Source organism: Aotus nancymaae, unplaced genomic scaffold (assembly GCF_030222135.1).
Source record: "Aotus nancymaae isolate 86718 unplaced genomic scaffold, 86718_ANA_hifiasm-v0.15.2.pri h1tg000036l, whole genome shotgun sequence".
Lineage (NCBI taxonomy): Eukaryota > Metazoa > Chordata > Mammalia > Primates > Aotidae > Aotus > Aotus nancymaae.
In genome coordinates, this window is record NW_026988450.1 from 48,867,645 (window position 1) to 48,885,067 (window position 17,423).

Genomic DNA, 17,423 nt, shown 5'->3' on the forward strand with positions numbered 1-17,423 from the left:
GTATACTAAAAGCTTAGACTTTCACCACTATGAAATATATGCATGTAAGAAAGCTGCACTTGTACCCCCTTAATCTATAAAAATAAATATTTAATTTAAAAACAAAGTCACTGTTGTTTTTTTTTTTAAGATGGAGTCTCGCCCTGCTGACCAGGCTGGAGTGCAATGGCACAACCTTGGCTCACTGGGTTCAAGCAGTTCTCCTGCCTCAGCCTCCCAAGTAGCTGAGATTATAGGCACATGCCACCACGACCGGCTAATTTTTTGTATCTTTAGTAGAGACAGGGTTTCACCATGTTGACCAGTCTAGTCTCAAACTCCTGACCTCGTGATCCACCTCCTCAGCCTCCCAATGTGCTGGGATTACAGGCGTGAGCCACCACGCCCAGCACAAAGTCACTGTTTCTTTAGGCCATATACTAGAGTCCAAAACCAAAGTAAGGCATCACATTTTAGAAAAAACAAATACTTTTTTAAATAGATTATTCTATCTATCTGCCACAGAAGTATGAGATCTACACTTACTACTTAATAGTCTATTTTATTTCTAGGAAATAAGCAATGTTATTATTAATGTAAAATGAGCAGGCTAATTTGCTTAATATGAGACTTGAATTTTAATTCTCCTCTGACACTAAATCTGAGTGCTGTCATTATTCAAATTTGAGTTGGTCTTTGACAGGATTAAAAGGGAATTAATGATGAAAGGCATTGTGTTTTTTCGTTTTGTTTTTTAGAGATGGGGTCTCACTATGTTGTTCAGGCTATTCTCAAAGTCCTAGGCTCAAGCAATCCTCCTGCCCTGGCCTCCCAAAATGCTGGGCTTACAGGCATGAGCCACGGCACCCAGTCAGACATTGTACTTTAATGCTATAAGCTGTAGCAGTGCAATAGACAAGTTACTAAACCTCTTTGTGCCCCAGTTATTTCATCTATAAAGTAATAATTTTCCTTGATGGTTCTGGTTGTTGTGAGGAATGCATAGAACAAGCTGGTACATAAAAACTGCTTAATAAATGTTAACAGTCATCATAATCATCATCAATATAGTAAGGAAATTCAGATAGTATTAGTACTGACCACAACTTTGTCATTTACTTTGTATAAGGATGTGAAAAAGAGTGTAAACAATACATTTTATCATTTTGGGACTTTCTTCCCACCTCTTTAGTAAAATAGGAATATTATAAATGGCACACATGTTAAAGTATCTGAAAACTGTGATAGGTGTTTTTAAAGTAGAAGTCAGGGAATACATTTCTGAATTAGATTTATCCATATTTCAAGAGAAATTTTCAATTAAATGCTAAAAGAATTAGAGCATGTTGTCCTGGAAAAGACATAAAATTATGAGGAAAACAGCCTTAAGCAAGCATGTACAGGTTTTCCCCCCCATACTTTTAAAAATTGTTGTTTGGAACCAACTTGTCATTCTTTTGTGTTTGCATATACACACACATGTTAGACAGAACACTACACTAACACAAACACTGCCAATCAGAGCTCAAGGTAAATGTATTATAAATTATTTTTTCACTAGCTAATCTTAGATCCTTGGGTTCTTGGGAGTATGATGGAATCACATTTGTCAGAAAATCTCAAGGGACACATAAAGCTTTCAAATATATGAGGCTTTGGATAAGAAGGGAACCTGGCAAATAGGGCTTTGAACTTGGCAGGGTAGATTGCACCATCTACAGCACAAATTCACAAAGCATCCTTTCCATCTCTCTTGGTTTACAGACAGCCAAATAACATAGCCAAGTCAGCCCACTAAACAAGAGTGTTATGTTCCATGCTCAATGAATTTTGAGTTTGAAGAGTCGTTGGTCTTTCTTTTCTTTTCATCACTTTGCTAAGGTTAGAGAAATCTAAGAGTTGAAAACTTAACTATAATCTCACATTCTAAAAAGTGCTCAACTATTATAAAGCCACCCAACTATATTTTCAAAGGTTTTAAACCTACTAAAAGCCTGGGCCCTACATGCTGCTCAAAAAAACATACTGAATTCACATGTAGTTACATTATTACAAGACAGAATACAGATAAAGTGACCTTCAAATCAACTAAAAATAAATGGCCCCTTCTGGATCTGCTACAGATTTGGTAGGCAAATAAATAATTTTAGGTTTATTCCATTCCAACTAAAATATAGATATACCATAGCACTAATTAAAATGTATTGAGAAGTTGGTCATAGTCATAGCTTCTTCAAGCATAAAGCTGCAAATCTAAGCTTGGCTGTCTGCATAGAGTTTCCAGAAAGGCCAAAGACCCATGGAACTGAAATTTGTCCCCTAAATTAGTATTGCTTAATATAGTCATAAGGGATTTACAAAACCATAGAATTGCCCATTTTTTAAAAGCTGGAGTGCTATTAGCGTAAGTATTGGACTTTAAAAAAATCATAAAATGGCCTGATTTTACTTTGTTGTTTTGTTTGAAAAAAATCTAATTAGGAAAAAGTAGATCTCATATTTCTGTTGCATTGAAAGGTTTGAGCTTGTGATTAATAGTATTGGCAACAGATAACAGTGTAAACAGTCCTCCTTAAATGCATTTTCATTAAATGCATTTTGATTGAATGCATTTAAAGTTCCACTTACAATGCATTTTGCCATGTTCAATATGGTACTAGACATGGGTGGAAAAATAGCAGATATTTTTCCAAGCAGGAGGCATGATATTGCTAAAATACTCAGCCTCCATCACAGTATTAATTAATATGTTTCACCAACCAAGGCTGTAAGACTTGTAAATGAAATTCTAGAAGGGGCATCAAGCTAGAATGGGATAGGGAAGCCAAATGGAAAACATGAACCAATAAAAGAAAAAGGCTAAACTAGCTAGAAATCTAAGACTAGTCTTTGAAGTCAGTTCAAGTCCTGCGTGCTTTAATTCTGATGTAATCTTAAAATGGTGGGTACAAACAATAACTCAGAAACAGCTTTTGTAACTTTTGGACCAACTGCACATGAATCAGTTTGTTGATGGCTATAATGATTACACAGTGGTCTTTGCTGAATTATATCTAAATTAAAACAGTCATTTTCTCTTAGGCCAAAATATAATAATGAAGACTTATCAACAAGAACAGTCACTCTCCAAGCACATAAACCCACACACACACTTATAAAAGGTTTTACACGGTATGTTACATTTTGTTGATATATTGAATTATTTGTCTTAACAGCAGTAATGCATAAGCTCTTGCACGCTAGCACATTCTTCCTGTATGACAATGTGTTTGTTCCTTGTTTGTTCTGTCATTTGTCTCATTTCACATTCTAGTTAATGAGATGATTGCTTTTCTGTGTGCAAGAATATTTTTCTGAGAAGAGATAATTCTCTTGATTTGAAAAAATATATATTTCTGGCAGGATGGGAACTTCAAACACACACGGCGTAAAAGGACTATGCCCATAATAGTCTTAATGGACAAAAGAATCCTTCAATTAAAATCACAATCCATTAAGTGCATTCTCCTTTTCTGCCAACAAGCCTTAAAAATGAATAGTACACACAATGAAAAATGTACACTGATTTTTTTTGTAACAATCCATTTAAAATACTCAGATGAAATAAGTGTTATCATTGTTATGAAGTGTTTTCCTTATAAGCAATTTAATTATTTTTTTAAAATATTTTAAGCTATTTTCTTCTTTTGATGATAAACGAAAAAGTTCAGTAAATATTACTTTAACTTAGAAAGATACATAAAAGCTGAAACAAATTTGATTGAAAACACATAATCTCAGTATAACTTGTGATGAGAATTGAATATGTGGGTTACTATCTCATTGTAATATGTACATGTAAATAACAAGGAAGGAGATTCAACTGAGAACGATTCGGTTGGTGCCATTACCTTTAATGGCAAAAACCAAGATTACTTTCACACCAACCTAGTACAATTATAAGGAATAGAGTATCCCATATCTATAGTACAGCGTGACTCAATGGCAGCCGTACTGTGTTTAAACCCTAGAAAACAGTCCACAGAAGTAAGAGGAAACAGTCATTGCCACGGTTTTCTGGTAAATAATTATAGAATTTCAGTCTCATTACATTATTGAGTGTCCAGTAAGTGCTAAGGATATAAGCAAGACATGTAAACAAAAAGTGCAATACTGTTGTTTAGTACTAAAGCAGATGTATGTGTATCATAGCAAGTCAAAAGAGAAAAAGACCAACTCAGTTGGAGAAGAAAAGGGAAGGGGTCAGGGACAGCTTTACAAAGGAAACAATTTTCAAGTTGGACTTTTGAAAAAATGGATAGGAGCTCTGCAGTTAAAGAGGGAAGAAACCCCCAGACAGATGAACTAGTTATGAAACTGCCATGACCACTTGTGTGCTATAAGCAATTTATTTTATAATAGTACAGTGGTTCTCAAAGTATGATCTGTGAACCTCTCATTCGGGGGCTCAATGAGATCAAAACTATTTTATTTCCTTTTTTTTTGAGTCGGGGTCTCGCCATGTGGCCAGGCTGGTCTTGAGCTCCTGGGCTCAAGCCCAGCCTATTCCAGCTATTGTCAAACTCTTCCTAAAAACTGAAGATGAGGGAACACTTCCAAACTCTTTTATGAGGCTATCATTACCCTGATACCAAAGCCAGACAAAGGCACCACAAAAATGGAAAACTATAGGCCAATATCCTTAATCAACATAGATGCAAAAATTCTCAACAAAATGTGAGCAAATCAGGTTTAATTTAACAGCATATTAAAATAATCCTACACCATGATCAAGTGGGATTTATCCCTGGGATATAAGGATTCACCTGCCTCAGCCTCCCAGTGCTGGGATTACAGGGTGAGCAATCATATCCAGCCAAAACTATTTTCATAATAATACTGAAATATTATTAACAGAGTCTTGCACTGTCACCCAGGTTGGAGTATAGTGGCATGATCATAGCTCACTATAACATTGAATTCCTGGGCTTAAGTGATCCTCCTGCTTCAGCCTTCCAAGTAGTTGGGACTACAAGTATGTGTCACCACACATTGCGAATTTTTTATTTTTTAGTGATGGGGTCTCACTATGTTGCCCAGGCTGATCTCAGACTCCTGGCTTCAAGCAAACCTCCTGCCTTGGACTCTCAATGTGCTGGGATTACAGGCATGAGCCACTATGCCCATCCTCAGTGAACAAGTCTTTAACCTGTTTGGTTAATTTTATTCCTAAATATTTTATTATTTTTCATGCTATTGTTTGTTAATGGGATTTTCTTAATTTCCTTTGGGGACAGTTTGTTGTCAGCACATAGAAGGACAATTGACTTTTGCATGTTGATTTTATTTTATATCCTGTAACTTTGCCAAATTCATTTATTAGCGCTAATGGCCTTTATTTTATTTTATTTTTTGGTATGTGAAGTGTTCAGAGGCTTCTACATAGAAGATCATGCAAACATATGACTTTACTTCTTTGTTTGCTTCTTGGATGTCTTTTTTTTTTCTTGCCTAATTGTTCTGGCTAGATCTTCCAATATTACGTTGAATAGAAGTGGTAAGAATGGGCATCCTTGCCTTGTTCCTGATCTTAGAAGGAAAGCTTTCAGTTTTTCCCTGTGGACTATAATGTTAGTTGTGGGTTTGTCATATATGATCTTTATTATGTTGAGGTACATTCCTTCTACACCTAGTTTATTGAATTTTTTTACATGAAAGGGTGTTGAATTGTTTTAAGTGCTTTTTCTGCATCTATTGAAATGCTCATGTGATTTTTAGCCTTTATTGTATTAATGTAGTATATCACATTTATTGATTTACATATGTTGAGCTATCCTTATATCCCAGGAATAAATCCCACTTGATCATGGTGTAGGGTTATTTTAATATGCTGTCAAATCTGGTTTGCTAGTGTTTTGTTGAGAATGTTTGCATCTATGTTGATTAAGGATATTGGCCTATAGTTTTCTATTCTTGTGGTGCCTTTGTCTGGTATCAGGGTAATGATGGTCTCATACAAGAGTCTGGAAGTGTTTTCCCATCTTCAGTTTTTTGGACAAGTTTGACAATAGCTGGAATTAATTTTATGTAAATACTTGGTAGAATTCACCAGCGAAGGCAAAAGGTCCTGGGCTTTTTATGCTATTGTTAGGAGGCTTTGATTACGGATTCAGTCTCCTTACTTGTTATTAGTCTGTTCAGGTTTTCTATTCTTCATGATTCAGTCTTGTTGGATTGTGTGTTTTTAACTTCAGGAAGCCAAGGTGGGCGGATTGCTTGAGCTCAGGAGTTCAAGACCTGCCTAGGCAATGTGGTGAAACCTCATCTCTACAAAAAATATATATATATAAATTTGCTCGGCATGGTGGCACATGCCTGTAGTCCCAGCTATTTGGGAGGCTGAGGTGGGAGGATTGCTCGAGCCCAGGAGGTGGAGGGTACAGTGAGCCTCAATTGTGCCACTGCACTCCAGCATGGGTAAGACAGCAAGACTCTGTTTCAAAAAAAAAAAAGAATGTGTGTTTCTAGGAATTTATCCATTTCTTCTACATTGTACAATTTGTTGGTGTATAATTATTCATACTAGTACATATGATCCTTTTTATTTCTGTAACATTAGTTGTAACGTCTCCTAAAATTCATATGGAACAACAAGAAACCCAAAGTAGTCAAAGAAATCTTGAGAAAGAACAAAGCTGGAGGCATCACGTTTCCTGATTTCAAAATACATTACAAAGCACAATAATTTAAAAAGGATGCTACTGGCATAAAGACAGACATTTAGACCAATGAAACAGAATTGAGAGTCCCCCAAAAAACACACACATACGTGGTCAATGGAACAAAGGCACCAAGAATACACACTTGGAAAAGAACAATTTCTTCAATAAATGATGTTGGCAAAACTGGATATCCCAATGTAAAATAATAAATTAGACCCCTATCTTATACCATACATAAAACTCAACCCAAAATGGACTGAATTAAATCTGTTTAAATTTCTTTAAAAGAATAATTTGGCTTCTAAGAATTTTACAGTTTCAGTTTCAGTTTACAGTAGTTAGTTTATAGTTTCAGGTCTTACATTTAAAGAAACATAAGAAACTGAAACTATAAGATTCCTAGAAGAAAACATAGGGGGTAAATTTATTGAGATTGGTTTTGGCCATTATTTCTTGAATATGACACCAAAAGCACAGGCAACAAAGGCAAAAACAGACAAGTAAGACTACATCAAACTAAAACACTTCTACACCGCAAAGGGAATGAACAACAGAACAAAAAGAAGGGAGAAAATATTTGCAAGTCATATATCTGATAATGGGCTAATACTCAAAACATGGAAGAAAATCCTGCTACTTGGCCAGGCACAGTGGCTCACGCCTGTAATCCTAGGACTTTGGGAGGCCAAGATGGGTAGATCACGAGGTTAGGAGATTGAGACAATCGTAGCCAACATGGAGAAACTTCATCTCTACTAAAAAAAAAAAAAAATACAAAAATTAGCTGGGTGTGGTGGCACATGCCTGTAATCCCAGCTACTCAGAAGGTTGAGGCAGGAGAATCGCTTGAACCAGGGAGTCAGAGGTTGCAGTAAGCCAAGATTGTGCCACTGCATTCCAGCCTGGTGACAGAGCAAGACTCCATCTCAATAAAGAAAAAGAAAAAGAAACTCTTGCAACTCAAAAGAAAATTTGAAACTCAAACTAATTTTAAAATAGGCAAAGGGCTTGAATAGACATTTTTCCAAAGAAGGCATACCAATACTTGAGTCATCTTGAAAAGGTTCTCAATATCACTAATCACCAGGGAAATGCAAATAAAACCTATCATGAGATATAGTTTTAGACCTGTTGAGGATGGTGATTATAAAAAATAAAGAAAGAAAAAGATAATAAGCATTGGTGAGAATGCGGAGAAATCGGAACCCTTGTGCACTGTTAGTGGGAACGTAAAATGGTATACATTATGGAAAATAGCATGGAGATTCCTCAAAAAATTAAAAATGAAACTACCATATGATCCAGCAATCCTACTTCTGGGCATATATCTAAAATAATTGAAACCAATATCTTGAAGAGATATTTGTATTCCCATGTTCATTGTAGCATTATTCATAATAGCTAAGATATGAAAACAACTCAAATGTTCATCAACAGATGAATGGGTAAAGAAAAGGAGGACAGGCACAGTGGCTCATGTCTGTGAGCCCAGCACTTTGGGAGGTCAAGGCAGGAAGATCATGAATCCAGGAGTTTGAGACTAGCCTGGATTCATGAGAGGAGTTTGAGACTAACAAAGAGAGACCCCATCTCTACAAAAATTAGTCAGGCATGTTGGTGCACACCTGTAGTCCAAGCTATTTAGTCAGCTGAGGCAGGAGGACTGCTTGACCCCAGGAGTTTGAGGATGGGTAAGCTATGATTACGGCATTGCACTCCAGCCTGGGCAACAGAGAGAGATCCTATCTCAAAAAAAGGAAAGAAAAAGAAAGAAAGTGTGGCTTATTTAGATAATGGAATATTATTGACCTTAAAATAGAAGGAAATTCTGCCATGTGTGACAATATGGTTGAACCTGGAGGACATTCTATTAAGTGAAACAGCCAATCACAGAAGGACAAATACCACATGATTCTATTTATATGTGGTATCTAAAACAGTCAAGCTCATGGGAGCAGAGACTAGAATGGTGGTTTTCTGGGGTTGGGGTAGGGATAAATGGAGAGTTGTTTAATGAGCATAAAGTTTTAGTTATACAAAATGAGTAAGTTCTAGAGATTTACTGCACAACATAGTGCCTCTGGTTGACAGTATTGTGCACTTAAAATTTTAAGAAGGTAGATCTCATGTTATATATAAAAAAAAGAAATAAAAGAAACCAGGTTACTTTTAGAGGGGATGGCTATGTCTAAACCTTTATTGTGATGACAGTTTTATGGGTGTATGCATATGTCCAAACTCATGAAATTGCATACATTAAATATGTACAGTTTTTTATTTATGTTATGCCTCAATAAAGCTCTTTTTTTAAGAAAAGAATCCTCATTTGTATATTGATGAGCAATATATAAAGATTTTTTTTAGGCAAGGAAAAAAAAAGAACAAAAAAGACCTCAGATTTGAGGTCTGCCAGTTTCACTTAAGAATGTTAAAAAAAAATTAACTTTATTAAATGTCGACCCTTGAGGACACATCTTTTTAATATTCTGTGTGGTGAAATGGAAGTACACAGAAAGTATGTTTGTCACATACCAAAGTTTAATGGTTATCTGCAGAAAGAGCACTACTTGTACAAATGTTTCAGTTGCCAGCTGGCCTAGCCATTTGTTTCATGGGACATCATTTTTACTTTAAGGACTTACATATGAATTATAGTTATTCAGACTTGGGTATTTGGCAGACACTTTCTCAAAAATGTACAAAGTGAGACTATCATTTCAAGGAAAACAACACACAGTATTTTTTCCAGTGATTAAAATACAAGCTTATAAGTGAAAATCAGAATTTTGGAAAACATATCTACCATGGTGAATCTGATAGCTTCCCAATACTCAAAGATTTCTCGAAGATATTGGTGGTGATGTTAGCTAATGTGATTTTTTGATCGTGTACAATGAAACATCAGTTTGGAATACCTGCATAACTCAATGAACTTTTTCTTTTCCCCGAAGACCAATGATGTTACAAAATCACACATGGATAAAAGATGCATTCAAAGAGCAAAACAGACTAATGGATTTTCACATGGCAGAGTATGAAAATTACTAATCTGGTTTCAGTTTCCACATTGCAACTAACCTTTAAAAATCTACCTCTTTTTCAAGTGTTAGTATAGTACAAAGAAGAATATCCATTATTATCTGAGAAGGTTATTAAAATACTCCTCCGTTTTCCAACTACATTTGTGTGAGGTCAGATTTTCTTCATATAGTGTGACCAAAACAAGATGTCATAAGATTGAAAGTAGAAGCAGATCATCTTTGTTGACCAAATATTGAAGAGATTTGCAAAAAGGTATAGCACATACAATTATGTATATCATATAATACTTGATAATAATAATAAACTATGTTACTGGCTTATGTATTTACTATACTTTTAATCATTATTTTAGTATGTACTCCTACTTATAGAAATATCTTAAAGTTACCTGTGAAACAACCTCAGGCAAGTCCTTCAGGAGGTATTCCAGAAAAAGACATTGTTATAGAAGATGACAGCTCCATGAATATTGCTGCCCCTGAAGACTTTTTGGTAGGACAAGTTGTGAAGGTGGACAGCGGTATATATATATGAAAGCTTACAGAATAAGGATATAAAGAAAATATTTCTGTACAACTTATGACGTGTTTGTACTTTAAGATAAGGGTTATTACAAAAGAGTCAAAAAGTTTTTTAAAAAATTAAAAGTTCTTAAGGTAAAAAAGTTACAGTTAGGCTGGGTGTAGTGGCTCATGCCTATAATCCCAGCAACTCGAAAGGCTGAGGTGGGGGGATTGGTTGAGGACAGGAGTTCAAAACTCTGTCTCTACTAAAATACAAAAATTAGCCAGGCATAATAGTACACAGCTGTAGTCCCATCTACGCAGGAGGCTGAGGCAGGAGAATCACTTGAACTCAGAGGTTGCAGTGAGCCAAGATCGTGCTAATGTACTCCAGCCTGGGTGACAGAGTGAGACTCCAGCTCATATAATAATAATAACGATAATGATATATAGTTCCTTTAGAGTTGGAAATAGGGTAGGGAAGGCTCTTCTTTTTATATTTTGGGTCAATTTACCATTCAGAATATTTGTCCCCTAATCGCCTACTGAATATATCTGTTAACCAAATACAGTAAATGCTCAAGGAATATTTGTTGAAAGATCACTTGAGGAACATAGCATTATACTTCCCTCAGGATTGTGATAAGCAAAACATTTTGGTTCTTCAAACCTAGATAGTAGTTTTATCCTAAATAAGCTAAACATTTTTCATGTCTTGTATGTCATGTGTATAGAATAGTTATAATTTTAAAACTGTGGGAATAAGACAAATCAAAGTTTCTTTATTTGTTTCCCACCTGGATAATGCAGAATCAAACTTTATTTAGATGTTAGGCTTGTTCTGATACAGACCATCAAAAAACAAATCACTGGAGCTTCTCATGTCAGCAAACTCTGGTTGAAAGAATTCCTGCAAAGGAAAAATAAATGAATGAAAATATAAACATCTATATAAAATATAAATGCAAGACAACAACAAAAAACGTACATAGAGTTACCAATATGGTTTAGCTATGTCCCCACCCAAATCTCATCTTGAATTTTAGTTCCCATAATTTCCACGTGATGGAAGGGACCCAGTGGGGGGTAATTGAATCATGGGGGTGGTTACCCTCATGTGGTTCTCATGATAGTGAGTGAGTTCTCATGAGATCTGATGGTTTTATAAGGGGCTTTTCCCCCTTTTGCTTGGCACTTCTCTCTCCTGCTGCCTCTTGAAGAAGGACATGTTTGCTTCCCCTTCTGCCATGATTGTAAGTTCCCTGAAGCTTCCCCAGTCATGTGAAACTGTGAGTCAATTAAACCTCCTTCCTTTATAAATTACCCAGTCTTGGGTATTTCTTCATAGCAGCATGAGAATGAACTAATACAGTTGTCATAAGGATCAAAAAGTGAGCAGATGTGTCAGCAAATGTTAGGGGGACTATGACGTTGGCCTGAGGGGTAGAGAAACAGGCAAAAGAGTATAGAGGATAGGTAAACTAGAAGAGAAAAGAATGAGTAGGCTAAGAACATTAAGGCCTACTCATCAAACCTCCCAAGAACCAGAAAACTAAGGATGTAAAGAAACCAAAAAGATAATCTGCAAGGAAAAAAATAAAAGAAACAGGACTTTTAACTGGGTTCTTCAAGTATTAGGTCAATGAGTTACACATATACTGCATTATACTACTAGACTACTTTGTAAGGCATTGTTAACTCTAACATTAGTATCCAATCAAAACTGTATAATCACATCAGTGTTTGCATGGGAGAAGGACCCTTGCTCAATTTTTAGTTCTTTTTTTTAAAAAAAATTTTAAGCTCCTTCTAATATTCTCAACTTAGAAAATCTTGGGAGCTACAGCCCATTCTTCCACACATGTTCTTTGCAGAAGAGAACGGACAAGAAGTAAATAAAAGCAATACATGATCACTCTCCAGAGGCCTTACTTCTTAGGAAACTGCCATTCTAAAAGGGAGGCAAGACTCTCCTCCCTATTGATTTATTAGTGGGGCATGTTATATGTGTGGTATTCTGTGTATGTGTGCATGTACGCATGTACATGAATGAGTGTGTTAAGAGGACATATGTGGGACCAGCCAACTCTCAGACTATGACGTACCTTGAACCTATCAGCAGCAGGATGTAAACACTCACATGAATGCTGTCACTCTGGAAAAGAGATGAAGTTTTATGTATATATGTTAGTCTTTCCTCCTCAGCAGAGGAGAGGAACAGAGACAGAGAGGGGCAGGACACACACACACACACACACACACACACAGAGAAATTCTCCTAAGTTGGGGGCCAGAACAGGGTGGAGCGGTCTGTCTGTACCCCTTCCTCCCTGTACATTCTGAATGGCCAGGTAAGAGGCAGAACTCCAACAAAACTGAAGATAGACTACACTGGGAACTCACTCTGGCTGCTGTGGGCAGACATATTCTTTTTCAAAGACATAGTTGAAGCACTAGGCTTAAAATTTGTGAGAGGTTTCAAGCCTGCATAAAAATAAAAGAGAGAAGAAAAACAGTAAAGTAAATATTGTCAAAGTCTTCTAAAATTAGTCTGTGATAGAAGATAAAAAAGTAACCTTGTAAGCAAAAAGCAAAATTTACCTGCAAATAACTTTTTTTCTAGTTCTTCTTGGATCTTAAGAAGAATTCTCTCCTGTTCTAAGGCTTCTATATACTTTGAGTAGCACCAGGTTGGCTAAAAAAAGCAATTTTCAAAGTTAATTTTGAATTGTTTGGCTTAGGAAATAAACTGAAGATAAGATGTCTTCTATCAGCCTCTTCATTTAAATTTTATTAAAATATAACACACATAAAGAAAGTGAGTATCATAAGTTTATAATGTTATGAATTCTCACCAACTGAATGTATGTACCCATGTCACCTTTTAACTGTGTACCACAAATTATTATCAACCTACCTTAGTCTGTTTTCATATAAATTTTATGATAAAGTAAGTGTATTTTCTTACTATAGCCTTGACAAAATTTTTTAATTCCCTGGTCCAAAGGGAGGAGGTGGGGTGGGGACGTGAGGGTAGTGATATACTATTTCTCAGTGAATCAATGTCAACAAAAGTTTTATAGATATCTTGACATCTATTCAATCATCTTTATATAGTCAATTTGATTGGAAATTTAGTGCTTAGGAAATATCTTTATATATTCAATTTGACTGTAAATTTAGTGTTGAAGAAAGATCCAAGTTTTAGGGGGAGAGGAATTTTGCATTTGGATTCATCATAATTCTTCAATGTGCAAAATCTATCTAAAACAAATGCATATACAGTTAGCCCTTCACACCCACACATTATACATCTGCACATTAAACCCAACTGCAGATCAAAAATATTTTTAAAAATCAACCAAAAAATAATATAAATAAAAATATACAGTATAACAACTATTTACATAGCATTTACTTATGCTATAGTATAATACTTAGATAATATAAGTAATCTAGAGATGATTCAAAGTATATGGGAGGGTGTCGATAGGTTATATGAAAATACCATGCCATTTTATATCAGGGACTTGAGTATCTTCAGATTTTGGTGTCTGCAAGTAGTCTTGGAACCAACCCACAGTGGATACTAAGGAACATCTACATTTACAAAATGTCGGTATATTATTACTTTACAAATTGCTAAAGAAATTCAACATGTATACTTTAAAAAGAAATCATAATAAACTATATTTATATTTATCAAATATCTTTGGTTTCCAAAAGCTTTTTAGTTTCCTACAAAAATCTTGAATATGACAAGACTTCATCATCATCATCACCACCATCATCATCATCATCCCTTTCTCTCTTTCTCTTTTTAACACATAAGGTAAGAGGCTCAAAGGAAAGTATGTGATTATTTTCAGGCTTCAAGGTAATACTGACTTGTGATAAAACAAAAATTAGAAGCCTGTTAGCTCACGCCTGTAATCCCAGCACTTTGGGAGGCTTGGGTGGGATGATTACATGAGCCCAGGAGTTTGAGACCAGCCTAGGCAACATGGTGAAACCTCATTTCTACAAAAAATACAAAAAATTAGCCAGGCATGGTGGTGTGCACCTGTAGTCCCAGCTACTTGGGAGGTTGAGGTGGGAGGATTGCTTGAGCCTAGGAAGTTGAAGCTGCAAAGAGCCCTTGCACCTTTAACCTACAGTGGTACGAGTTCTCGTACCACTGCACTGCACTCCAGCCTGGGTGACAAAGCAAGACCCTGTCTCAAAAAAGGAAAAGAAGTCTGGTATCTCTAACTGGACATTTTCCCCTTTTACTCTGTGTTTCTCAAATTTAGTGCTAGTCATTTGCTAATGAATGTATTTTTGAATGGTATTATTTATTAGGTATCATATGCTTTTAGATATCTCTTTCAGTATACAGTTAAACAAAACTGGATATTTCTCGTCTCTCAATAATAGCTTCATAGTTGGGCAGTTTTCTTAGCTGGGTAACTGAACTTATTTGACATTCCTAAATGCCAAAAAAATTGTTTCTTGAGTTAGTATTATCCTAAGATACAAATGCTTTCAATACAAGTCATCAAAAATAGACATAAATTAAACATATGAAATTTCAGGGAAGTGACAATAATGTACTAGTTATAAATGTAAATGTAAACACAGAAACCATAATGTATTGGTTGGTGCTCAGGTATGGCTAATTTTATGACTACTTCAAAGAATTTAAAATTTTAGACTAAGCATTTGACATTCTTCTGTCATCTTTTAACCCAAGAATATAACATCCTATATATATTCTATCTTGTTCTATTATACTGTATCTGTCTTATTTTCTTTTCCAATAAGATGATCATTTCAACGTCTGCAATTTAAGTCTTCATGTATCTCAAGAAGTTATTTTTCTTGATTATACTATCTGGAATTGGCTGAAATTTTAATGCTCTCTGAAGGCTCAAAGAAAAGCCTTTCAATCTCTCCTACTATTATAATTCTAGGCTTATTTTCAAACAAACACGTTTCTAGTACTGTACAATGACTGAGTTACTGCATTCCACTGTCCAATGCTCTAGAGGAGAAATGAGGTCTGCACCATCTTGCCTGCTTACCTGTCGGCCATATGCTTGGAGGCCTAGGAAGGAATCACTGAGTAAAGCAGTTTTGATATCAGGCACTGAAGTATCTGCATATTGTTTGATTTCATCCTGTAATTATATTAAATTAAATTATTCCCCAAAAAACATAATGCTATGTTAACATAAACTTACGGTTAAGGAGTTGTAACATCATATGACATAATATTTCATAGTGAGTGCTGCACTTGAGGTTTCGTCAAGTCAATATCACTAATGTGACATTTTCCTGTTTTTATTTTTAATTTTATTTCATAATATAAAAATACTTTAAAATAAATGAGAGAAATGATTAAGTTGAATGTAAATATCATTCCCAAATTCTGGAATCCAAGAACAACCACTATTAACATTTTCTTGAACATCCATCCATATTTCTCACTAGGGAAAATGCATGGATTCATAATTTTAATCTTTTTTATTATACAAATTATATACAAATAGAATCTATATTTGTTCTTTTTAAATCTGCATTTTTCATGTAGAATATCTTGTGAAAATGTAAATAAATATAGAACTGGAATGTATGCTGGGCCTTTGTATTATTTCGCAGTGTTTATCTGCTGTGGAACAGTGTCTGCCACATAGCATGCACTCAAATATTTGTTGAATGATGAAATTAATAAATTACATCACCATTTTCAGTGGATGAATGATCTTATGCACTAAAAGGTTTGCTGAATGATAAAATGAATAAATTTTACCATCACTTTTCAACAGGTAATATTCTAGAGAAAGCATGTACCATAGATAATTAACAACACTCATTAGAAATTCAGGTCATTTTCTTCATCAGAAACAGAAAGTCAAAAACTACATGTTCTCGCTTATAAGTGGGAGCTAAATGATGGGTACACACAGATATGCAGAGTGAAATAATAGACACTGGTGACTCCAAAAAGTTGGGAGCATGAGAGGCAGGTGAAGGATGAAATACAACCTGTTGGGTACAATGTACACTATTTGAATGATGAGTATACGTCAAAGCCCAGTCTTCACTACATACAACATACCCATGTGATACATCTGCATTTGTACTCCTAAATCTATACAAATAAAAAATTAATAAAATTTATTTAATAAAAGAAAAAAGCTTACTCAAACTTAAGAGGAAAGCAATAAACAGGAAAACACATATGAAGTAATTATAACATAAGAGAACCATGTATAATTGTATTTTATTAATACAAACCTTTAAGAAAAACAAGCCAACAGATGAGTAAAGAAAAGACACCACAGATACTTCCCCAAAGAGGAAATACTACTGCTTAACAAACATGAACAATTTTTTTAATATCCCTACTAATCAAAGTCATGAAAATAAGAACATTTCATGCCTTTCAAATTAGTCTTTAAAAATGATAATACGAGAGTTTCAACGTATAAATTTTGATGAACACAAACATGTAGTCCATACCAACTACTTTTCATTTCTACAACTTCATCATCTGAAACAGAAACTCTGCACCCATTAAATAGTAACTTCTCCCCGCCTCCTATCCCCAGACCCTGGCAACCTCTATTCTATTTTCTGTTTCTATGAATTTGACAATTTTAGGTAACTTATCTGGCAAGAGGGCCAAAGAGGAACAGCCCTGGTCTGCATCTCCCAGCGAGACCAACACAAAAGGTGGGTGATTTCTGCATTTCCTACTAAGGTACCTGGTTCATCTCACTGGAACTGGTTAGACAGTGGGTACAGCCCATGGAGGGTGAGCAGAAGCAGGGTGGGGCATTGTCTCACCTGGAAGTGCAGGGGTTGGGGAACTCTCTCCCTAGCCAAGGGAAGCTGTGAGGGACTGTGCTATGAGGAATGGTGCACTCCAGCCCAGATACTATGCTTTTCCCACAGTCTTCACAACCTGTAGACCAGGAAATTCCCTTGGGTGCCTATGCCACCAGGGCCCTGGGTTTCAAGCACAAAACTGGGTGGCTGTTTGGGCAGACACTGAGCTAGCTGCAGGAGTTATTTTTTTTTCCATACCCCAGTGGCACCTGGAACACCAGCGAGACAGAAGCATTCATTCCCCGGGAAATGGGCTGAAGCCAGGGAGCCAAGTGGTCTTGCTCAGCAGGTCCCGCCCCCATGGAGACCAGCAAGGTAAGATCCA

General features: G+C 35.7%; 1 protein-coding gene across 1 annotated transcript in view; it reads right to left on the reverse strand.

The window, feature by feature from the left end:
- Positions 1-9,225: 9,225 nt before the first annotated feature.
- The window catches only part of RGS22 (regulator of G protein signaling 22), a 162,911-nt gene continuing 154,713 nt past the window's right edge, over positions 9,226-17,423 (reverse strand). Inside the window, exons 23-27 of the mRNA XM_064384452.1 lie at positions 15,289-15,384; positions 12,827-12,920; positions 12,629-12,709; positions 12,331-12,380; positions 9,226-11,135 (exon numbers count right to left, since the gene is read on the reverse strand). Of these exons, the coding sequence (XP_064240522.1) occupies positions 12,376-12,380; positions 12,629-12,709; positions 12,827-12,920; positions 15,289-15,384 (276 nt within the window). The 3' untranslated portion in view covers positions 9,226-11,135; positions 12,331-12,375. The remainder of the gene's footprint in view (positions 11,136-12,330; positions 12,381-12,628; positions 12,710-12,826; positions 12,921-15,288; positions 15,385-17,423) is intronic.